At 42.9% G+C, this 25348-nt stretch overlaps 2 protein-coding genes across 2 annotated transcripts in view; one reads left to right on the plus strand and one right to left on the minus strand.

The window, feature by feature from the left end:
* Positions 1-19628, minus strand: part of rnf13 (ring finger protein 13) — a 33316-nt gene extending 13688 nt beyond the window's left edge. The window contains exons 1-4 of the mRNA XM_084012072.1: positions 19420-19628; positions 17012-17260; positions 16757-16837; positions 10440-10562 (exon numbers count right to left, since the gene is read on the minus strand). Of these exons, the coding sequence (XP_083868198.1) occupies positions 10440-10562; positions 16757-16837; positions 17012-17125 (318 nt within the window). The 5' untranslated portion in view covers positions 17126-17260; positions 19420-19628. The remainder of the gene's footprint in view (positions 1-10439; positions 10563-16756; positions 16838-17011; positions 17261-19419) is intronic.
* Positions 19629-21705: 2077 nt separating this feature from the next.
* On the plus strand, positions 21706-24723 carry LOC311014463 (protein ANKUB1-like; the record flags this gene model as incomplete). Its single annotated transcript, XM_084011085.1, has 6 exons — positions 21706-21795; positions 22093-22233; positions 22909-23125; positions 23372-23486; positions 23587-24424; positions 24544-24723. 6 exons carry the CDS (start codon positions 21706-21708, stop codon positions 24721-24723), a joined length of 1581 nt encoding a protein of 526 aa, XP_083867211.1.
* Between the last annotated feature and the right edge of the window lie 625 nt (positions 24724-25348).

Consider the following 25348-nt stretch of genomic DNA (forward strand, 5'->3'; position numbering starts at 1 on the left):
TGTGCATGTGTGTGTGTGTGTGTGTGTGTGTGTGTATTGTGACCTGCATGGATGCCGAACAGCACCGTCTTTTGTCCGCTCCCTGTCATTGTGATTTTATGCACAGGCATACGTGAAGCAGCGCGTATGGCAGCCGCAGCATTGTGTCTCCGTGCGTTTTCTTGTGAGGGCGTATTGTGTGGAGGTATCAATGGCTACTGTGTGTGTCTTGAGGCAGGCTGTCTGGAGAAGTGAGACACACACACATACACACACACACACACACACAAAATACTGGGTCTGGATGTGTGTGTGTGTGTGTCATTAATCAGTGAATCCAAGGAAAGCTTGGACACAATTATTGATAATGAGGGAAGAGCTAAATGACCTTAAAGAAGTCCAATAAGTAACAAATGAATGGCTTTTACTGCAAAATGGTTTGTTCTCGTCACACGCAAGATTTACAACTCCAGAAAGTCAGAATGGCGTCGTCTCTCTTATCTTTCCTCCCGGCGATCGCAAGGTTAACGGTAAAAATATTGCATTTCATTTTACACAGTAATCGACTGTGTGTGTGTGTGTGTGTGTGTGTGTGTGTGTGTGTGTGTGTGTGTGTGTGTGTCGCATTGCAGTAAAAGTTGAAGGTAAGTAACGTATTGCCGGCTCCATTTTAAATCAATTCTCGTGCTCCATGTCGGATAAATGTAATTATTCACCACGCAGATGAAAAGTTGGTTTAAATAGACGGGGCGGGGGGGGTCCAGGTGAAGGGGGGGGGCAGTAATGGATGACTTGTGGAAATGTGCACGAAGCGTAATTTGCATCATATTATACCTCCACCGGTTTAAAATATAATGCTATAATGTCTGCCAGGTTGTTTGAAATCAACAGGAAGCCGAATTTTGAACCAGCTGTTGCTCGAGGTTTTTTTAAAGAGAGAGCAGTGAATTCGTTCTGTAACCAAATCACGAAGCTCTACTCGCTAAAATCTACTTGTGTTAACTCCCGACAGGCTGGCCTACAGTCGGAGCTCGGTGTCTCTTCAGGGGAGAGTGTACAGTAAGCAGAAAGAGCTGTCGGGATGCCAGAGCGTGCGGTTCGGTCTGCCTGCCTGGGATCTGCAGAGGAATTCAACCTCTGCTGCTGGCTCACCCTTGTGTTTGCATGGGCAAAGATAAGGACTTTCAATGCATTCCTGAGACTGGGGGGGGAGGGAGGAGGGGGAAAAAAGGGACAGAGAGGCAGAAAAAGAAGAGGGGGAAAGGGAATATGAGACCTCTAGAAATAAATAAATAAAAATAAATCAATAGAATTGTGGCTATAAACACACGAACCCCCCAGAAAGAAAAGCATCGCCGCATGGGCAGCTCTTCTACCATCTGCAGACGATCGTGCTGAGCTGGAGCGCAATCCTCCATGTCAATTTAACAGCCTTCATCAAACAACTTAATAGCCATTATCCCGGTGGGAACGCCCATAAAAGCCCTTCTGTTCTCCTTCAGCATCATGTCCCGCTTCACACACACTCCCTTGTTTTTACATCGAAATGAAAATGTATTCACATTTCGTCTGAGCCTCTTTACTTCTTTTATATCACCAAGTAAAGTTGAGAGCAACATCGTGCTCGTCTTTTTTCCACATTTATACACATGGCTGCTGCAGCGGAGGCACACGGTGGAACGACACTGGAAAAAACTAGCTCCTTTCCTCAAGGGCATGGTTTGTTGTCATGTGACGGCATCACTGGGCTCCAGAAACTTCTCGCTCTGCTCTCCTTCCAAAGTCCACATTGTTTCTCTCTCTTTTTTTTTTGTACCATGAGGACTTGATGAAAAGGTAGAAGCGTAATGACCATCTGATGCTCGTTTTCTCCTCGTGGCACCCTGCGGTGTGCTGACCAAAATGTGACTTCAGCCTGGAGCGCAGACAACTGTCGGTTTTTATGGATGAGGTTGACCAATTATGGATTTTTAACAGGAAGATTGGACTCTGTGTAATTGGCTGTTGTTTTTGGGAGCTGATGAGCTCCAGAAGCGTTTTTGTCAGCGGTTTGGAGTTTTCATGTCATGATGTATTTGGTACTTTAAAGCAGTTTGATACTGGAAAAAAAAAAAATACCCTGCTGTTACTGCTGTTATTGGACAAAATATGTTAACATCCCACTCTTCATATTTAAATTAGGGCTGTCCTTGACCAAATACATTCTTAGTGCACTAACTCATGAAATGTTGACTAATTGTTTAGATAATTTAATAGAAACATCTGTAAACGTGGGTTTCTAGACAATTAATCACACGATAACACCGCTACAAATCTCGTGTTTAAGCATAAAAAAGACAAATTGACTGAAGAAAATCTTAGTCATTTATTCAACTAACCTGCAGCTCTGGTTTTAATCCTTACTTCATGGTTCCAGCGTTTCTAAATATGGACCGCCACACGTTTGAGGACAAGCTTAATGTGCCGATTGTGAGATGTTATGACAGAGGATCTAACAGAGGCTGTTAGTGAAGGCCGTAACCACCATTATATTTCATAACAATGTCATTAATAACATTAGCAGAGGTGCCCTTTGTTTCAGGTGAGGTGGATGCCTCCACAAAAAACATGGAAATCCTCATCTGTTCTTCTGAAAGCATCCAAGCATTAGATTATAGACTTAAGTACAGAGTCACATAGTGTGGATGGTGAACACAGCATACTTTAAATAGTGCACACTGCAGCTACAGCTATAATCCACATGAACCTGCTGATCACCGATTCTGCATTAAGCACGCGGAGGCCTTGGTGATTTTATGGCCGTCAGCGAGAAGGCTGCAGCTGTTTGGAGGCCGACAGCGCTGTGTGTTTGTATGGAGCGGCTTCCTGTCAACGCGTGGGACTGAATGAATGTGAAGGAAGGTGTTTCTGAGAAAAAAGAAAAACAACTTGTTGACGATGTAGCTGTGAGGGGAAAAAAGGACATTTTCAAAAGGAGCTTTCCACTACAGGTCGCTAAACTATTGATACGTGTGTGTGGGTGTGTATTAATGCGTGCGAGACTCACATTGGTGATAAGCGGAGGTGTGTGAGCGGTGGCACCCGGAGCTGAACTTAACTGTTTGCATCCCAGAAAGAGCAGCATGCTCTTATAAAGTCATTTATTACGAGTGCAATCTGTTAAAAGCTCATTATACAATCATATACACAAGTTAAATAATCATTTATTGATATTATCTCCCTAAAGATATGAAAGATATAAGACTACCAATGATGTTAACTATGCCTGTACACAGGTTAGATCTGCCTTTCCTCTCCGTCTGAGATTGGCGGTGTGGAGAGTCTGCTGATAGCATCGCTAATTATTCCTGCATCACCATCGTGTGTGTGTGTGTCTCTGTCTTCCCTCCCGTGTGTGAATCTGCAGCTAAAACACAACAACGTCCCTTCCTCTCCTCCTTTTTCCATCACTCGTCTCTTCATCCACGGATCCCTCACCTTCCTTCTTCCTGTCCTCCACCCCCCCCCCATCGGTTTTCCTATACATTGTTCTTCCTGCCTTGTGAAGCTCAGGCAGTCAGCCGTTGCGGTCACTGGTCTGCATTTGAATTGAGCAGACTTGACCTCGGCTTCGTGTAAATGAGTGTGAGCCACCTTTCTCACACGGTTGCGGTTTTAACGATGTTCTCGAAACCGTCATATTTTCACAAAATCATCATGTTTCGATACAAGAAAATTAGAATATGTTGACTGTCGATTATGTCTTTAAATGGTCCGTTAATAAATTATTTTTAGAAGAAGCATTTTTTTCCTCCTTCCTCTTCCTTCCTTTCCTCTTCCTGCAAACTGTTTCCTTGTAATGTTTTTCTTCCTCCTCCTTCTCTCCAGAACCTTTTATCTCAACTTCACCGCCTAAAATACACCTCCTGGAGAGAAAAAAAATACAATACACGAGGAGAGCTCGATTTGCATATTAAAAAATAGGCTGTTTGGGGGTCTGTAAAAGTACACCTCCACTGGTTCAAATTTCCCTAAACTGTATCAGATGCAGCTAAGCCCTGCTCGGCTCCTCTGCTGTTTAGACAGCAGCTCCCAATCAGGTCCTAGATTTCCTCCCCTCTCTCCTCCCTTAAACGTCTCTCTCTCTCTCGCCTCCCCTCATATCCACTCGTTTCTCCTCCCGTCCTCTCATTCACCATCATGTCTCTTCACGATCCTCCTTTCTCCTCCCACCCTTTTGTCTGCTCGTGCCACCCTTCCTCTATTATTTCTCCTCCCCTCTTTTCCTCTACTTTCCGTCGCCCTGCCTCCAAAAACTCCCTCACTCATCTGTAAATTCACCCTCTTCCTGCTCTCCTCTAGTTGCCCTCATTACCCTCGTTATATCACCCCCGACTGCCAACTTCTCCATAATTCTGCCAGGCCCCTTCTTTGATATTTCAACCCTCCTGCCTCCACTCTCTGCCCTCCCTCTCTTTCTCAGCCCCCCCCATCCCCCATCCCCCTTCCTTTTTCTGCTCCAGAGGAATGCTGCGCACAGAGCAGGGGTTTTAGTTTCAAGGTCCAGGCGGCTGATTAGATAAAGAGTTCAATAAAACTGCAAAACTGCAGGGAGAGGCCATGTATAATGATAACAACGCACAGCTGCAATTCAGGCAGCTTACTTCCCAGTGTGTGAGACACACACACTATATCTGCTGCTATATATTATATACAAACAGCCACATGAGATGTCGGCGACGGAGGACGGGTCTCACACACACACACACACACACACACACACACACACACACACACACACACACACACACACACACACACACACACACACACACACACACACACACACACACACACACACACACACACACACACACACACACACACACACACACACACACACACACACAAGATAGTCATACACCCAGTCAGTCATAGTCATACCCCATCATAAGACTGAGTGAATGTGTGCAGGAAGTAAGATCATTGTTTGAATAAAGACTGTGGCCTGAGTGTGTATGTGTGTGTATGTGTGTGTGTGTGTGTGTGTGTGTGTGTGTTTGGCCTCGGGGGCTGTGAGGTCATTTCAGCACCGCACAATAAAAATGCACTTACTGTAAGTCATAGGTGGGAAGCAAGGTTAGAGGGGGAAATTACCAGCCACCAGAACAAAACGCTGACCAACTTGGGCTGCAGCTGGTAAAAACAAATTCTCACCCGACGACTGTATACTTACTTACTTCCTTACTTACTTACTTACTTTGGGAGCTGACTGGACAGATTATACTGTTACAGAGAAAATAAGAGGCCCGTGTGACCGCTCCCATACTAATCGAGATCGTTTTCAGACACGTTTGAGTGGTTGATAATTAACTGCAGGAGAAGGAGACTGTTACGGACACACCTTCAGATAAGCTGGGAGAATTTTACCTGAAGGGTTTTTTTTCGCCACTTCATAAAATCGGATGGATGGGCTGCCAATCGACAGGACTTTGCAACCAATAGTGGACATGGATGATGTCACCACGTGCAGCAGCTTTTTTGGGAGATTACGGATAGAAATTACAAGAATATAGCTTCAAGAACACACTGAGAAATCTCCTTGGCCTTCATTTCCTCACCTGAACCAGGCGGCTGTTAGAGACTTATTTCCATTAGATTCTAATTATATTCTTTCATTGCTTTGTTATTATACGGACAGAGTTGATCTAATCCAGCCCCGACCTTTGCTCTGGTATTTGAATACCAGCTTTTAATTGAGAACTTATGAGGCCAGGCTGAGACCACATAGTATAAACAAACATTTTTGATGAAACCATCACACTTTTATAATGGTGACCTGTATGTATGCATGTACTGTGGTGGGACATTTTTACAGTTGAGCAGTGCTCTCTCTGTCAGGCAAAGTAAGTCATGGCATCTCCGTCTAGGACACGTCATATCCAGTTTCTAGTTTTTAATGGCCTGGCCTACTTATCGGTCAAACTCCATGCACCAATGTTACAGTGAACTCTTCTGAGCGCATTGTTTTAGTCGCCTAATCTCTGCCCTGCCACATGAAGTTCACAACTTCCTAAAAGGACAGAAAGCATTTAGACCAGACCTGAATGTTTAGTCTGAACTGCCCTTGTGCCAGGCAAGGTTTGGACCGTCTCATAACCTGAGTCTCGGATTGGGGGGGGGATTTTCCACCAGACAATAAAAGCAGTCATCTCTACGATCCATTGGGTGCTTTTACACAATGCTCTGGTCACTACAAGCAGACGGACACAGAATAAACAGCTCTGTAGTGCTACTGGAGGTGTGAAACCCCACAGTGAAACATTAAGGTGTCTAATGTTAGCTATGGTTGGCAGACTTATGGTAGATATTGACTTTATGACCTCTCTATGTGTGTGTGTGTGTGTGTGCAACACCGTGTTTTAGCATAGAGGGCAGCAAAGAGACGTAAAGAGTGTAAGACGGCAAACAAGAGGAAGAGAAGACATGGTTGAGCAGAACATATTTCAGGCGTACATCTTACATAACTAGGACATTATGTCTCAATGCATGTAGACCGGCTCTGTGTGAGTGTGTGTGTGTGTGTGTGTGTGTGTGTGTGTGTGTGTGTGTGTGTGTGTGTGTGTGTGTGTGTGTGTGTGTGTGTGTGTGTGTGTGTGTGTGTGTGTGTTATTGGAGGGCAGCAGTGGGACGGAGACACAGTCTGCAAAGAATCTTGCTAAGACGTAGGGGAGGTGCGGGAGGGGGAGGAAAAGGGTATCAAGTTTCCTGTTGGCTCCCCCTCCCCTCCCAGGAAGGTCGGAAAGGTCACCAGTGAGCCCTCAAAGAATCCCACTGTACAGGAAGTGCAAACCGTGTCTCTCTGGAGATTTATCTTATAAAAAGGAACAGCAGTGGGGAATTCTCTCTCTCCCTCTCTCTCACACACACACACACACTCTCTCTCTCTCTTATACACACACACACGCACACACACAGCGAGTGTGCCTATTAACAGCCCTTCACATGATTCCCTTCACCCCTCCCCACCTCAAACACTCTCTCTCTCGACATTCACCCTCTTCTCTGTCATGTCTCATCGCAACAGACACTACATCACTCACTCACTCACTCACTCACTCACTCACTCCAGCAGTGAGAGGAGCAAACACTTGACAGAGGGTTAAGTGGGCGACTGTCCGTTTTATTGCCCATTATGGTCCATTAGAACTCTGGGCTGTTGCTCACTGGATGCTAACGGCTAAATGCTAGAGCGGAGGCTGCAGAGGGACAGAGCGAGATGGAGGGCAATGAAACAAAAACAGGGGGCGCATTGGGGGCGACACGCCTGCACCACACACACACACACACACACACACACACACACACACACACACACACACACACACACACACACACACACACACACACACACACACACACACACACACACACACACACACACACACACACACACACACACACACACACACACACACACACACACACACACACACACACACACACACACACACACACACACACAGAGGAGCGTGCGCCGCCTCAGTCAAGATGGAATCTATTATTCCTTTGTTTCCTTGCAGCTTCTGGAGGGAACTGAGCCCGGCAGACAGAGAGACAGCGAGGGAGGGAGGGAGGGAGTGTGTGAGAAGAATTCAAGGTAGACAGCTGAATGCTAGCAACAAACCGAGAATGTGTGTGACAGAGAGAACAGTAGGGAGGAAAAAGCACCTGGAAGAGTGATGGAGCGACAATGACTGCCAAAGGCAACGAGAGATGCAGAGGAAGGTGTGTGTGTGTGTGTGTGTGTGTGTCTCTGTGTGTGTGTGTGTGTGTGTGTGTGTGTGTGTGTGTGTGTGAGAGTGAGAGAGAGAGAGAGAGAGAGAGAGAGAGAGAGAGAGAGAGAGAGAGAGAGAGAGAGAGCAAACTATGTGTGTGTCCATGTGATGATGTGTGTAGATATGATAGATATTGTGTAGACAAACTCAGTCGGTTGTGAGGTCTGGCTATGATGTGTGTGTGTGTGTGTGTGTGTGTGTCAGGGAGTGAGGTAAGAGAGAGGTGGAAAAGACATTTGAAAGCAGAGAAACAAATAAGAGAAGAAAGAGAGAGACAGAGATCCATCCTGTCCAACACAAAAACATCTCACAGGGTCTAGTTTACAACATTCTTTAAACCCCAGTTTACTGTAAAAACAAATCATTATATCATCACACCAAGTTAAACTATAGGCAGTTAACACATGGATTAATTAAGAGAGCCATATTTCCACAGTGAGTCAGCCCTGCTGCCAATATTTCCTTGTGGTCAACTGCAGTACTGCAATAAAAAAAATCCATGCAGGCCAAAAAGCATTTCCTCATCAAGGCTTAAAAAGATTCTTCTGAAAGCAACTATGTTTTCTTATATGATTTTTTAAAAACATTGTATGACACAAAGGTTGTCGACCAGATCAAAGCAGGGATGTTGCAGGTGGTATGCATCTTAGCCGCTAGGCCTCTACACAGACCATTTAAGCCATTAAGTCTATACAACAAGCGGCCGGTTCTCACGACACAGGCAATCAGTTTGTGATTTTTAAGTAACCAACCGATAGCCTGAATGTAAAAACTTACTTTGAGTCGCCAGTGAGAAGAAACATTACAAGCATTATTTGTACTTTTTATGACACGACTGCAGAAAGGTGAGCAGTAAGGTTTCACTCAAAATGCCACCAGATCTCAGCAAACGAGAAAATTGGAGTAAACTTCAACAAGTCGAAGTTGCTCCTTGGAGGGTTGCAGGAGGTTAAATGTCAAATCTGACACAGTTCAGAGGGACTGGGGTGTGTGTGTGTATGTGTATGTATTGTGTGTCTGCCTGACACACAGCTATGTGCAGGCGAGTCTGGTTACACTCCAGCAAAGGGAACACCTCACTGCCCTGTCTGTCATCATGTTTCTATGAGTGTGTGTGTGTGTGTGTGTGTGTGTGTGTGTGTGTGTGTGTGCGTGTGTAAGTAAGACCTTCTAAGGCTGTAAGAGAAATTGCCAAGAAAATAGATGTGAAAAAGAAGGCGAGCTATTAAATGTGAGAGTGAATGAACGGTGGGAGGAATCTGGAAGGTAGAGTGAAAAGGTAAGACTGAACAGTACGAGAGAGAGAGAGAGAGAGAGAGAGAGACAGAGAGACAGAGAGAGAGAGAGAGAGAGAGAGAGAGAGAGAGAGAGAGAGAGAGAGAGGTGCCAAGAGGCTGCATGCTTTCCTCACTTTCACCCCATTACTCATCACTGAGCTCACTAGCCCTGCTCTCCTTTGTCCCACCTCTCCCTCACCCCTTTCTATTCTCTCTTCTGTTTTTCACTCTGAGTCCTTAGAAAAAACCTACAGGTTTAAGTTACAATTAAGAACCAAACTACCACACCCTCAGTTCAGTTACCTTTAGTGCAAAAGTCAAGAAAAATCAAGTGACCGAACAAAAAGATGGAAAAAAAACTTAAAGTAAAAGACATTTTACTTTACTGTCACAAATCATCCTTGGGATTCAGCAGGAGTGTATTGTATTTATAATAAAACAAAACAATCTAATTTGTCAAATCACCACAAACAAAGTGAAATATTCAGGTGGGAAAGTGTCTTCATGACTGAAGTATCTGGTAACAATTCAGAATGTCTGCAGGTCGTGAAAAAAAAAAGTCTCTAGAGTAAAGTTCCTCAAAAAGAAAAAGTAGTGACTCATCAAGGTCTCTTTTTGTCATTGTCATGTTAAACTGTTAAGTCTTCCTGGCATTTACGTGATGAATCTTGCAGAGGCGTTGAAGCTGGTGTGCCACATTTGTCAGATAGACAGACATCTTTATTATATTTCATCTCCTTGTCTCGACGTCGCTTCTTTTCTTCGTGGAACAAAGGCGACACTCGCCCAACACACAGCTCGTGAAGCCTTCACCACCCTGCTGCCTCACGTGACTAACGATGCTGAGATCTGTGCTCTCAGCATCCTTCCAGCCACTTCACTGACTTCACAAGACCGCAGCAGCAGCACGTGGAGCAGCAGAAGAAAAGATAAGGAGGCAATGGAGGTGGGGGGGGGGGGGGATGCTCATTATGGGAAATGGCCACTTCCTGTCCTAACCAGACCTGATCTGAGATAAATGCAGTCTGCAGCAAACACACATCAAGTGTAACGCATTGTTTTGGCAGCTTGCTCTTGTAATTAACGGCTGGCGAAATAATAAATAATGTTTCCAATTACTTCCATGTGGTCATTAAACAAGCACTGGAAGCCCGTTAGTGAAATACATGGGCCGTAATTCAACGTACCACTAATGCTGCACATGGTTTTAGGGAAGTCTGCGCCCTGTGTAGCTATCAGAATCCAGCTGGATGTGTTATCATTTCATATAAAGTTAAAATAGTTATGTTGAGAGTAAAACTAGAGATGGTTGGCGTTGATTGAGGGTGTCATTCAGGAAGGACACACACCAGTGCGTACGCCGTACCTTGATGTCAAAGTTGCAGTCGAAGCGCTTGATGAGGATGATGAAGGCGCCGGTCAAGTTGTCCCTCGGAGGAGGCTCGATGGGCTGGCACGCATTTTCTGGCCGTGCGCCAATCAGGAAGCCCTGTGGGGATGACATCATCAGACATGATATGGTTTGTGAAATACACAACGTTTCATTTGAAGTCCTTTTCCAAAATTAATTTGTAAAAAAGCGCAATCTAGCCTTCAAAAATCAATGACACCACACACTTGGAAGCTATTATGTTACTTGTTTAAAGAGCTGACAAAACATTCTCTTAAAAAATGAGTAATGTCGAACTTTGACATGGGTTCATGCATTCAGAGTCAAAGTGTAATTAATGGTCATAAAGCTCACTTTCTCACCCCTGTGATGTCATATCTAATCAAGACCTTCTAAAAAAAATCACAAGCCAAAAATCTCATCTTTAAAATATTGTGATAAATGACAGTGTCTTCACAGCAACATCACATTTTTTTCTGGGTTTCTCAAAAACCTCTTGCGAATGTATAATTAATACAGAGCTTTCCACTGGAGTGAAGAATATTACTGGCACCTCTCTCTCTCTCTGTCTCTCTCTGATAAAGAGAAGGAGAATAAAAGGTGGGAAGACAGAAAAGGCACAAATATGGAGGCAAAGACAATCAGACACTCGCTGAAATGAACAGAGGAAAGGCAGAACGACAAGAGAAAGACAAAAATAGAAAGGTGACAACAAAAAGAGGCAGATAGTGAGAAAATAAATAAGCGAAGAAGAGATGATGAAAGGAAAACTCGCAGGAGATGAAAATCTGTGCTGCTCTTATGCAAGTGTAACTAACACCACTGTGTGTGTGTGTGTGTGTGTGTGTGTGTGTGTGTGTGTGTGTGTGTGTGTGTGTGTGTGTCAGAGGCAGGATGGTAGACAGGAAGTGTTGTGGACTCTTGTGGGACTCAGCCAGTCAGCCCTCTCTCTCCCTCTCCCTCCCTCCCAACCCTAACGCCATATGGAAAATGACCACGGTGACACATCACAAAACCGCGTCATGCTATTTAAGCTGAAGAGGCAAAGTTGCTGACTGAACGCGGCGCCCCCGGTTGTAGTTCAACATTAACGAACGCTGACATGCGAAAGGTCAAACTCGGGAGATCGGGGAGGAGGATCTGTGAAATCATCACATCGGGGGAGGGGAAACGTGAGGGATCACCCACTGCCATCGCCTCTGGGTGCCTCCAGATGCAGCCCTGCCTTGCTGCTCGATGACATCACTGTGCCACTGCCTCACATTCCTCCTCCAGACTTTAAAACAAGTGGCAAGAGCGCCCTCTTTAGGGGAGGGGGAAAAAAACACCTTAAGGAGATACAAAGAACTCCAGAGAGGAGAGTGCAGGGGAAAAACAGGAAATAACTGGGGAAGGAGAGGAAATCCTGAAAAACGTCGACTGAAATGAGACATAGAGCAAATCCTGTCTGCGTAAGGATATCGCTCATTAAACACCACAAGACTCCACCGTAAACCTGACAATATAGTCCCACTGCTCTGTCAGACTGTGTGACAATATGGATATTATAGTCACCCCGTGGTGACCCCATTACTGCATACAGTATATGAGTACTGCATAAGCCAGGATTAATACATGAATTCATGAACTGTGATGTAACCAACATAATTTGCATGTGCATTGATTTTTGGGAAATAAAAAGGCACAGTGGGGAAAAAAATACAAAATTATAAACCAGCTCCCTGAGAAGTAATTTTCCATTATTTTGCGAGCAAATGTGTATAATAAAAAAATAATACAAATTTGGCATCAGTGCTCTTATTTTCCTAAATTTAAGAACTATATTCCGGTTCCAAATACTTTATATCATGATGACATGACAAAAAACACAAAAAACATTTTGAAATGAGGTCTAAATATGACTTGTTTCTTTCACAATCAAGACATTCAGTGTAAAATAAGCTCCAAATATACACGTCTTCTTGTTCTACTAATACAGCGCTCAGAGGGATTTTCTGTTGTTGCGGGATTCAAGAGGGAGGAGGAGGAGGGGGGAATTCTCAGGTGGACTATTCCAAATTACTGTGCAGTGATCACACCTAATCCTGTCACTAACAATCTCACCATAGGGCTTGTTTTGCAGATTTGCCCAGGGTTCAGATAAAAGGGGGGAAAAAAACAATAACTCGCTCTAGCCTCGCTGGGGCTTCCTGTAAGGAGATTAAAGTGTGTGTGTGATTCAGAATCTCCACTTTAACCTTTCTAAACCACTTCAACCCACTCGAGCACTTTTCATCATGACATTACTGGACAATAATCCAAAATAAAAAAACTATTCCCACATCAACAACCAGGTTCTTGTGGCACCGTCTCTTGACCTCCTTCCTGAAACCACGACTGTATTAAACGTGGATAGCGACGCCGGTGAAACGGGGCAAGCTAAATGTGACAAAACATTTGGATTCGTTTCTGGGTCACATTCTAGACCGGCTGAAACAACGGGGGGGGGGGAGCGAGAACAAGACATGCCTGAAACTCCCTCAACAGAGCCACAGAGCAGTAAAACAGCAAACCAGACACAATGACTTGCTATAGGTTTATCACTGTAAATGGAAAGTGAGCTATCCGGATACTGACAGGAACATTGCCTTCATTACCACACATTTACCAGAAGCGGGCACAAGAGAAATGACTCAGTAATCTCAGCAGCTCTTCACATCCATGAAAACAAGTCACATCTTCCTGTCAGAACCAACCTTTCACCGCTATCCAAACCAAAAAGGATGTCGGTGTTTGTTATTACACCTTCTCAACGTGGGAGTCCTGGGACCATCGGGGGTCCTTGAAAGCCTGACAGGCTCTCCTGGTTTTATTTCAATACCTCGGAGCATCGAGGCACATTCACGACTTTATTTATTTTTGGGAGATGTCTCAACTGCAGGAAACAATCAAAAATGTTAAATATATAATTATCCACTCGAAGTCCACAGTCTCTTCTTGTGCAATGTTTCCAAATTTTGCTCATTCTGCAATACTCCAGGCAAGATGTGCCATGGGAGGAGCGTTTCCTGCCACTTCCACCAACTTCAGCATTAGAAGGAATGATTGAAGTCAAACTTTGACTTTTTTTTTTAGCTCCTGGCAGTCGTATAGAAACCAGGCCTCAATATGAAAAGGGAATATTTAGATTTTCATATATTTTACAGGGTGCATTTTCAGAGACTTAACCGTCCAAACCGCTAAGACTTTCCAAAGGAAACCAAAGCATTTATTCTCAGACGAGACGGATCTATAATTGCAGAAGTGTAAGTGTGCACATGAATGGGAATTTTTTTTTAAAGCCTGAAAGCCAAATGGTGTGTCGAAAATGTGCTTCGAAAGGGGAACCTGGTAGGATGGGTATCGATTCTTCCCCAGGGTCATGTCTCTCCGCCCTTCCCCTCTCTTCTTACGTTCATGTGCTGTTTCTACGCTTATTCAGGTGAAAAGCCACCATGTGTCAATGCTTGGCATATATTATTATATACTTAAAGCCCTGGATGTGTCTCTGCATGTTACAAAAACGACTTGCTCTACTTAAAGTTACTGAAGTAATGTGCTAGTTTTGAGTTTTTCCCTCACTTTGTGCTTCTTTATACGTCTACACCACAAAACTAAGATGGAAATGCTCATTAGTTTTTAATCATTTGCCATTTTAAGTCAACAGCTTTATGTTGCCTTATTCATCATACATTAATAATAAAACAAACATTCAAATATAGAGCTGGGAGTGACGCATATATTAAGTGTGAAACACTTTCGGTGTTTGATTTCAAACTGGCAAGTTTTGTTATGCATCGCTTTAACTCTAAACTCAAACTGTGCATGTGTACGCCGATATGAAACAAAGCACAACTGTTGCACGCTGTAGGTGTACACGGTCTTGCAGAGGCCTCGCTCGGACTCCCTCCCTGTAAACAGCCCCGGTTGTGTAAGTGGAAACAGGGAGGGCTCTGTCTGAAGCCTCGTTCCCTGTAGGGAATCCTCCAGGAGGTAAACAGGCTTGTGCTGCCTTGTGATGCCACAGGTTTTCTCTGGGCATCGTGCAGCTGCAACACTGCAAGGCTGCAACAGTCCATGTGAGCTTGTCTCATAATAACAAAAAAGGTTACCGAATTATTGCAAAGTGAGTTAACAACGCACACACACATGCACAGGGAAAATGCCAGATGCAGATTCAGTCTGAATTCCATTCGCATGATATTTGATTTTTGCAAAGTCCTCCTCTTTCCTTATTGTGTATGCATTTATGAAACAATACATGTTGGTTTATTAAAAAGGAGCTTGCAGTAGGCAGAAGAAATCATTCTATAGATGTAGAAGCCAAGGCCACTATAGCCAGCGCTCGCAAGACCTTTCTGCAGTTGTCTATTCTGTGTGCTCTTACTGAGTGTTTGCATGGTGAGAAATTGGATTTTTCCCATTTTTGTGTGTTTATGTGTCACCATAAATTATTATCAACCTGTAATAATGCAGAAGACAATGTAGGTGGACTCATTTCTCACACTACAATCCTGCTGAGTACACCTGTTAATCACAGACTGAATACAAAGTGTCCGTGCCAAGCTCACTGAGACAGACGTGGACGGACGAGGGTCACTTTAAAAAATGGACAGATTGAGTCGAGACCCCGCAGGGACTCGGACAGCGTGTCTCTCTGGCCTGGCGGGACAGCAGCCGTGAAAATAAGATGCAGAGGGCAGATGAGAATTGAAGAAAGGAGGACGTATGACACAGATACATGTCATTTCTCAGCGTTCATAACACAGAATCTTACATAATGTGCTCAAACACACACACAGTGTGGCATAATCCCTGCTGTCTGCCTGGTGACACGTAATTCACCACAGCATGGATACATAAACACTAGGGAGGTGACACACCGGATTAGTGTAAGTAAACAGGTATGTCTTGCTTGAGTAAATAATTTAACTAACCTGTTGAAGTGTAAACTGACCATGCTCCCTAAAAAAAGGGCTTTTTATTTGAAATTCTAAAGCTGTAAAATGTCAAAATGGATGATTTTTCTTTCTTTTTTTTAAGAGAAATAGCATTTCCATTGCCGTCATTCCCCCATTATGTCGTCTTGATTCCTAAAATATACCATGGGCTCACAACTCATGCGAGACAACTGCATGATGGTGTAACCATTCTAAACATAAAGTGGCAGTTAATTATGACTGCACATATATAGACGAACACAAAACATGGCATCAGTTTGCTTCTGTGCCCTAAAAAAAATCCTTTGTACAGCTACAACAAAAACAACAACAGCAACAGGGCTCTTGACTGTGGGGAAAACGCCACAATGGTCAGCTTAGATAGCAGACATGAATCATCCCTTCTGTTTGTGAGCTTTTGTGGATCAAGCAGTGTGCTCGTTGCTGGGTAGCCGGTTGCGTACGGGAACCTCACAACAACACACACATTTAGCACAATCCTCAACGCGGAGCAGTAATGTTTCGGGAGCAGTTTCATTACGTTATTAAACTTTGATGGAGCCTCTGAGGCCGACCAGAGTGCAATGGGGGTGGAATCCTTTCTGCAGTCGCTCTACAGTGTGTGCTCCTCTGCTACATGTACGTTGACATTTGTGTACTTGAAAACCATTTAGCATGTTTTCTGATTTCTGTTGTGTTCACGGACATTACTAATGTAAACTACGGTGCCCACATTACAATGCATATCACTTTTTTACACTTTCGTGTGCTTTTTCAAGTTGCCGCTTAAGATTCCAAATATGTCGCCAGTTTGTCTAAATAACACTTGTTTGGAAATATGTGCAATGTTTTGGAATATGTGACGAAGCTGCTGGCAGAGTGTGTGACATTCTTAAGCATGGAGCCATGAATGAGCATCCAAGATATTGTGCCGTTAGGTGCAGCAGTGTGCGAGATAAGCTGTGGACAGACACAAAGATGCACACACTCACTCACGAACCATCTCATTTTCTCCTAGGGGATATTATACTAAATCTAAATACCAGAAACATAAAACATTAGTAATTTCCCATTGTTAGCCCATGTATAAAAGATAAATCACTGAAGCAAAATGACAAAAATATCGCACACGTTTTTGCATTTATATTTTTCAGCTAATTCTAACCATAAAGAACTTGTTTTTCTTTACTCGACCACTGCCTGGCTCATATATGATCTTCATGGTTAAGCTTGAATTCAGTGGTGCAGAGCTGTAAAGTGGAAACATGCTGGAATAAACAAATCAAAATCAGAGATCAATGACTTGTATGGGTTTGTCATTTCACCAACACCCACCTTCAGTCCATCGCTGGGCAGCCGATAGCCAAACCGCGCAGGCAGGTCATCAAAGGTCTCCGTTTTGTTGTCAAATGAGTACTGAAAGATGGAAAAGATTCAAGTTATTTGAGTGGGGGCTAATGCGTCATCAAATTAAGCTGTGATCTTGATTAGAGGTGTGTTTTTGCGGGTGGGGCATCATGGTATTACGTCGTCATATCATTGTTTCACATTTTTATATATATTCCTCACAATGCACTAAGAACAACTCACCGCGGCGATGTCGGCCTCCACGGGCAGCAGGTTGAGGAAGGCGAAGAGCTGAACGGTGAAGATGGTGTAGATCTGTGTGGCCGACAACATCAGCATTCCCAGGGACAGCAGCATCTTGGCCTCGAGTTACAACCGCCAGCTGCTACGCCACTCATAAACATACACAATCACACACACACACATACACACACAGGACCACGCACACTGGCCTGCTGTGGAACCACGACACACCGTCTGTTGTTGTCACACCTGGAAAACACACCAATGTAATGTTCATGTATACAGCGAGAAAATCATGTTCAATAATGTAATTTCTTCATTTCAATACCTGGGTGTATTTCATTGTTGGCATGTTAAGAGGAAACAAATCCTTATTTGGCTGCACAGGTTATTGCAACAGGTTATTACTTCAGCTGTCGGAGTGGAGGACTGTTTAATGCCATTTTCATGTTTCATGTATTTTCATGTTTACTCATGCCTATATCGCTGCGGCGGTACACTGAACAAGCCTTGCTCTATTCCAATCCCCGTCTGCTCTTTCAATTATCTCACTCCACATGTGTAGTCTGCCCTTTGTGGTGGAATTTAGTAAGATCATTTATTTCAATATTGAAATCAACCTTGTGCTACAGTGTCAAAGCAGAGCGGATATCATGGGCAACAGCGCTGAAAAGTACAGAGTGGGAGATTTCCATGAAGCTAGAGTGGCTGAGTGTCGGGACTATGTTCCTGCTCGCCCCTGTGCTGCTTCCTGTTTGTGTCTTACTCAGACCGAAGCGAGCTTCGGGGCCTGACACCACAGCATGAGGGGTTGGAGTTCACAAGTAGAGGGCAGCATGTGATCAGGTCAGGAGAAAGCAACAACCAGCCTTTAAACCACTAAGCTGAGTTGTCGAGGCTGCAAAGGGATCCAGTGTTTGAAGATTACATGTTTTGGAAGAAAAGCAATGAGGACATTTTCTAATTAAAGCACATCATGGGTGTGTGAAATGCCACCGTTTGTCTAGTTTATACTTTGTATTGTAGCTCTAATGCTTTGAAATGATTATTTGTATTGCATCAAATCATGACAGATGTTGTCAGATGGGGGCTCCAGCTTAAGTATGACCCAGTGAATTCTTGAGCAGGCTCAAACTCAACTAAGGTTGTAAATATATTTTAGAAATCCACATTGGAAATGCACTTTACCCATTTTAAAACTAAATAAAATTACAGTTTTAAAGCTAAAAAAATAAACAATGTGGCCAAAACTGATAACCCCACTGATAAATCTCTCAATCCAGCAACGCTAGATCTATTTGTGATATCATGCCCCGCTTTAGCGGTCAAATCTGCCCAATTTAGCAGGACTGAGGTTCAAATCTAAGCTTTAATCACATCTGGGTAAAATGGGAGTGAGGTTGTTATGTAACTTTCCATCCCTCCCTTCCACTGTCTGATGCCACTGCCACGTCCCAAGAAACAAGGTTTTACATACTAGGCACCTCCAGTAAAAAAGCATGCCGCTACTGTGAGGCAAAGCCTGATTTCCTCAATAAAGAATGTTTTTTTTTCAGCCATAACCACCCATTAAAATCATAATCACCACAATTAAAAGGGATTGGAGGGGAGTAGCTGGGGAAAATATTTAATAAACTAGTCAAATCAAATGTCAGTAACCTTTGGTAACCCTTGGTAACCTTTATCACAAAATTGCTGACTGTTGACACATTTCTATTTTGCCTTACAGTGAGTGTGTATATATATATATATTATACACACACGTTTTCAAAAAAGCAATTAATGGGTTCATAAATGCCAATCCTAAAAAAACAGAAAGAAAAAGGTATTCTTATGAGATTATGTGGCACAGACAGATGGTCTGCTCGCATATATAAATATCCAAAGAAGCCAAAGGGGGAAGTGAAAGCAACATCACTCACCATCACAAGGACGATGACAAAACATCAGGAGACAGCTGTCACATTTTCTTATTATGTACATAATATCTAACATAATAACACCGATATACGTTTACAAACCAGTGTGAGAGGACGGAAACGGTTAATGAGAAAACACGCTGTCAATATCAGAGTCACTGGACTTTCAGTTAAACTCCCAACCGCCAAATCTCAGTTACTAATGGTGGGTTACGGTTTCCACACCACACCACACCACATATACATATACATATATATATATATATATATATATATATATATATATAGTGTATATAGTCACTAGCGTTAATGATGGGCATTGACAGATAGCCACGGTTCTTCAGAGGATAGTTATACACATGAATATAGCAGTGACTTGCTTTAAATGTGTGCATCGAGCTTCAAAAACAGAGTGTCCTATAGCCGCGTTAGCATCGTGCTAACGCGGCTAGCTGGCTAGCTGGCTGGCTGTGTACCGTGGGTGTTTACCTCGATGGCTGCCTGGAGATTTATCTTGTCCAGGAATTCAGCTACCGGCGATGACATCGCTCTCCTCTCCGTGACGTCGTGTCAAGTAACGTGTAGGATCTCGGGGCGCCGCTATCATCCCGTTCCGAACGGCGGATCAGAGGAACATGAACATTAAATAATGTTAGAATTTAATCCCCCCCCTCCGTTAGCTTCGCCTCCGACTCCTTCCGCCACACGCGCCGCGCTACATTCGGCTCCCCATTGGACGGAGCCGCCTGCCAATCAGCCACACTCCGGAAGTGACTCCAGACGTAAACATATCCACGTGACGCCGAACACAAACATTTGATGCCTTTTACAGCTTTGCGTGAAGCGCCTATATTTAGAGATTTGTTACAATCGCATCAAATCTGAGATTGACGGTGTAAACAAACGAATCATATATCTTAACTGGAATATGTGTTATTTTACAGCAGCACAATCGTCACCCTACACTCTAAAAAGTATTGAAAAGAGTCACTTTTAAATCTCTAGCACCCTCTATTGTAAATGGGCTGCATCTTGTTTTAGGGGATCATTGATATGTGTGATTAGTGTTAACGGTTGCAATCAAGAGGTGGAAAAAATTGTATAGATAACAGCTATATATATATATATATATATAAATTAGAATAAAGCTTTTCTAAAGATAAAACGAGCAATAGCACAAACAAGCCTACAATGTCATACAGTGGGGAAATTTACAGTATGATTTAAATAATTAATTTAAAAACAGCATACCTTTCTTTGATTTCCCTTATATTCATCTAAACTGTAAAAAAGATCCTAATTTTCAGGGAAATAACTCAAAAGTTTTACATGTATTTCTCATTTTTGTACAGTAAAATTACTATAATATTTATACAGAATTGTTATGCTTTATTTTATTACATACAAATGTATGTACAATGACAATAATTCCCTGTAATTAAACATGTAGCTCATTATATAAAGGTTTATGTCCATACTAACAAATTAACATTTTTATTTGTAGTTTTATGGTTTTTTTTATATTTCATTTTATTTATCTTTACATTATCATTCTGTAATTCCACAACACAAATTTAGGAAACATTTTTCATTACATCAAACATAATGAACTCTTTTTTTAAAGAGTACCTTAATAACATACAAATCTATGTAAAATGACAATAATTATCTGTAAATAAATATGCAGCTCATTACATAAAGGTTTCCATAGAAGAAATCATCACAATTTGCAGATTTCTTGAACCTTGGGGAACCTAGCTAACATATACCCAGATTGAACACAAGAACGTTTGTGGACAGAGTCAGTCTATAAAAGGTCAAATGCAAATTAGCAGTTCCCTGTAAAACTATCAATGAACATTTCAAGTTTCTGTAATCTTCCTCTAACACAGCGTGCAACCAGTGGGTAGTCCTTTGGTTTCCCACTAAAAGGCAGAGCGAAGAGCTGACGTCAGACTGTGTTGGGGTTTGTTCAGCTGGGATCACACATAAAACAGTTATGCTATTGTAAGTTAATTTCAATATAAATGACAATGAGCCAGTTACATACAATCTCTGCTGTATTGCTGTGTGACGTCTTCCTCTACTTTGCTATGTAATCCACCCCCAAAAAATATGTTCTTACCGAAAGCACTTTGATTATAACACTGTTGTATTTAAGGTATACTTGCTGAACTGCTACTACTTTACTCAGATGAGGACCTAACATTTATTTCTATTTTTACCTTCTTAATTTAATAGCGATGATATGTTGTGGTTTCTTTCTTTTGACAAATGTACTTATTGTAAGTTGCTTTGGACAAAAGCGTCTGCTAAATGCCCTAAATGTAAATGTATTGTCTACCTCAGAAAGCACGTCTATAAATGCATCTGAACTTTGGCACATGTGGTGAGGTCTTAATGCTGCTGTAAAAACAGAGGCAGATCTGGTGCAGATGACATGAGATCAAACTCAACAGTGTGGCTCAATAAATGCTGTCACATGCAACACAATATTCTATTACGTTTCTCCAAAAGCTGAGATAAGACAGTCCTGTGTCCTTTTGTATGATTCAGTCCGAGAGGTGAGGAAAATGTATCACCTCCCAAAAATAAAAACCCTTACGAAACCTCATTCAATCAGTTTTAAAAGCATTGTGTTTTATTGACTTGTCCTTCCCAAACCCCACCCACCTACAATGACTTTGCCTCTGACAAACTCACCACACACACACTCCTCCGGCCGACCAAAGCACCACAGAGGGGCCAAATGGCTGGAGCATGGAGGTCCAAACCATGAGGGTCTTCATCTGCTTCGAGGGCTCCTGTGAGCCTTTTGATGTCCCTGCCGATCAGACTGTGTGGGCAATGAAGCAGATGTTGAAGGTAATAAAAAGTTACTGAGGTCCATCTATTGATGGACCTCATTTTTTTTGGAATGTCTTGAGGGGAGAAAGAGAGACTGTTTTATGTTTTTTACAGATTTGGCATAATGTTGCATTAAATAGTGGAATCTTTTCGTGTTATAAGTCTAGAAAAAGCTTAATCTCTCCATCCTTGGAGACATTTTTATTCAGCTCAGATGTAAAAGCAAATGGAGCAACAGACTCTAACAAGAACTTTGTTTCTTGTTCAGGAGGAGTCTAACAGCTCCATACATGTTCACCCTGTCCCGTTCTGTAGGATAACTTTCTGGTGCAACTCTCCGATGACAAACAGCAGCTGTACCTGGAGCTGAGCCACGGAGGTGCAGCGCTGCAGGACAGCTGGGCTCTGTGCGACGTGGGCATCACAAGTGGCAGCGCCATCCGATGCCTGATAAAGGTATTAAAGCATGAAGAGGGGTTTTTTTATTGGGATTTGCAGCAAATACAATCAGCATACAATAATGCACATTGTGGGAGGATGCTGAAGTTCATCTTTGCTTTAGGTTTACATGTAAGAAGACTGGTACTACTAATATGTTACAAGATGAGAAATGAGTTTATGGCTGCCTGACATCTTGGCTCTTTGGTCACCTTTAGTATTGGGATGCATTCCAGGCTCGTTACCAGGCAACCTTGTGTAAAAGCTGAAAGGAATAAGCATGTGTGTCCCTTTGTCATCACTTTACAGCCTCTCATAAAAGTAGTTGTTTTCTGCTGGCCTTACAATGTTTTTGTCCTCGTTCTAGTCTTTATTATCTCTTGGTCTGCGTCACTTTGCTTTGACATTTTCACATCTTTTGTGTATTTCAAACTCACGTTTTTTGCCCCGAGTCCTCAAATGTCAAAACCCCCCGCGTGCAAGATAGTAAATCATGTAGAGCTTTTGCAGATAGATGTATATTCGTACAATCATTTCAGGCTAATTTCAATATAAAATGGCACTGAATGACTTTTGATCACAATGTCAACCACAGAGTGGCAGCAGATTCATCTCTACTCTTTCTTTTTTTCTTTCTATAAACAAAGGGTATCTTGTGTCTACCGTTATTCTGTTGTTCCATTTATTTTCCAGAGTGAACAAAGGCCTGTGATGCTTGTATTCAATGCTGTGACAGGAGAAACCTTACCAATCATGGGAAGTGAGGCTCTTCTGCATATGTCCGTCGCTAGATTGAAAACTTTGGTGTCCATGCGAAGTGGCCTGCCCGTCAGCACCTTCAGACTGAGCACATCTACTGGTGTGCAGCTCTACGACTGCAACCAACTCCAAGACTATGCCATCGAAGTGGGTATGGCCTATACATTTTAATAGATTCACTGGAAGGTTAGATATAGTTAATCTATCTAAATGAGTGGATTACTTTAAATCGTGTAATGTACTGACTCTGTCCTGAATGACAAGAATGAACTTATTTCAATAGGATTCTTAGTTTTCTGACCTCTCTAAAACCACACATAGACAAATTTAAAGTTTGAATTCAATGAACCTGATTTATTTTAAAATCCACACAGTTTTTTTTTCTTTTCAAACCAAGGCACGACTCTCCGTTTGGACACGTGGGATGGGTGGGTGGAGTTCCTCCAGGGTTGCCTCCTGGGCCACAGATTGACAGTCCAGAGCCACCTATCAGAGAGGAAGTCGGTGATGAGGTCAGAATTTCCCTACATGAATAAAAAGTGTGAGAGAACTTGTTGTTGTACGGCTTATCAAGTCACAGTGTAATCTTACAAACGGGTCCTTCTTGTCCAGGTTTCAGTTGAATGTAGCACTCTACATTGCTGCTGCTTCGGGCCACCTGGATCTGGCAGGTTGGCTGCTGGAGAGGGGGATCCACGCCGACAAACCGGTGGGAGTCCATCCTTACCGCCACTGGTGCCACCAAACCGCCCACCAAGACACTGGAAAGTGTCCTATCCACGTAGCTGCAGAGAGCAGCCAGCTCCTCATCCTCAAACTCTTCATCACCAAGAACCCTTTGATTTTAGCTTGTCGGGACCCTGACGGTTGGGCCCCTTTGCAAGTTGCTATTCAACATGGCCATGGGGATTGTGTGCGCTACATAGCCAACAAGCTGTGCTCAGTCGTATCCCTGGCAAACATATCCCTGCCGTTGCGTCTCTACCTCCAGATTAAACGCTGGGTGAATTTGGGGCAGAGAAGGGTTGCCTCCGATCGATGGCAGAACACCTTCAAAGACAGGGTGGGAGACATGTTGTTGGTGGACGGCTTCAACCAGCCAAATATGTCGTCCAAATCCAGAAAAGTCAAACCAAGCAGAGGAATCAAAGCCACGGCTGTGCTGCCATTATCTCCCATACTTTCAGTGTCTCACCTACCCAGTCTGCAGTCTGTGAACCCTGGGGACTTTAAAGAGATGCAGAAAAAGCGTAAACAATATGTAAACAGTAGAGAGGATGGCCTGTCGGATGAAATCTATAAGGACAACAGTAGCTCATGCAAGAGCAAGTTTATACTGCCATCAATCACCAGAGAAAGCATCCCCTGGCCAAAATCTTCCAATATGCTGACTGCTGCATCTCTGGAGTCCTTCTCTCACCACTGTGGCCAAACTCCAAGAGGAAATGCTGTACACTGCTTTACTATAGCCAGGTATCTTCTGTACTATATACTGGATGCAATAAAAACACATAGTTATATACCACAGTTAAAATGTATCAAGTAATAATGCATGTTTCTGTTATGCAGTACCTTCACAGAGAAGCCTTGGTTGAAGCAGTTGAGCATAGCACGGACCCTGATCAGGAAGCATGTCCGCACCATGGCCTGATCCTCTCATCCAGATCTCATCAACTGCTTGTGGATCTCATCGGCATCGGCTGCCTGAATAACTGTGGACAACGAAGAATCCTTCAGAGTGACAACTGAGGAGTGTATCTCAGGCTTACCGTATCATTGAAAATCACACCTGTTTTAAGCCAAATCCCGGCCTTTTACTGCTTTTCACAGAAAGAGAGATAGACAGGGGTGTGGATATAAACACATACAGATTTAATAATATGTTTTACTAAGTTACAGGATTCAGTGATGCCATTTTTTGTCTGACAAAAGTCCAAGGAAGGACAAGCTTAGAGCACTAAAATATTAGATATTCCTGCCACACTATGTGTGTAGTTGCACAGCTATAAACCCACTTCCAATAAAGGTTGAAGAGGAATTCGCCTTTGAGGTTAGAAGCAATTGTGAAAGAAGTACTTTCTTGACAAGTTTTATAGCGCCCTCTTGTGCTGTGGGATATGTAAGAACAAGGTGAGTGAAGATAAATAACCCAAAAACATTTTACCGCAAAAGTGGGAGGTTGGGCTGGTTTAGAGCATAGAATGAAACATAAAATACAAAGGATGGATTGTAGTATGCTGTTGTTAGCATAAACTACTCACAGTGTGTGTCTTTGTTAATTTAAGTGACACATTTTGAGAAAGAAATGCATCTTATTTGGATATATTTCTTGTTAAAACAAGCTTTTTAAGGATGGGGAGAATCATTCAAATGT

Source organism: Eutrigla gurnardus (genome assembly GCF_963514095.1).
Source record: "Eutrigla gurnardus genome assembly, chromosome: 6".
Lineage (NCBI taxonomy): Eukaryota > Metazoa > Chordata > Actinopteri > Perciformes > Triglidae > Eutrigla > Eutrigla gurnardus.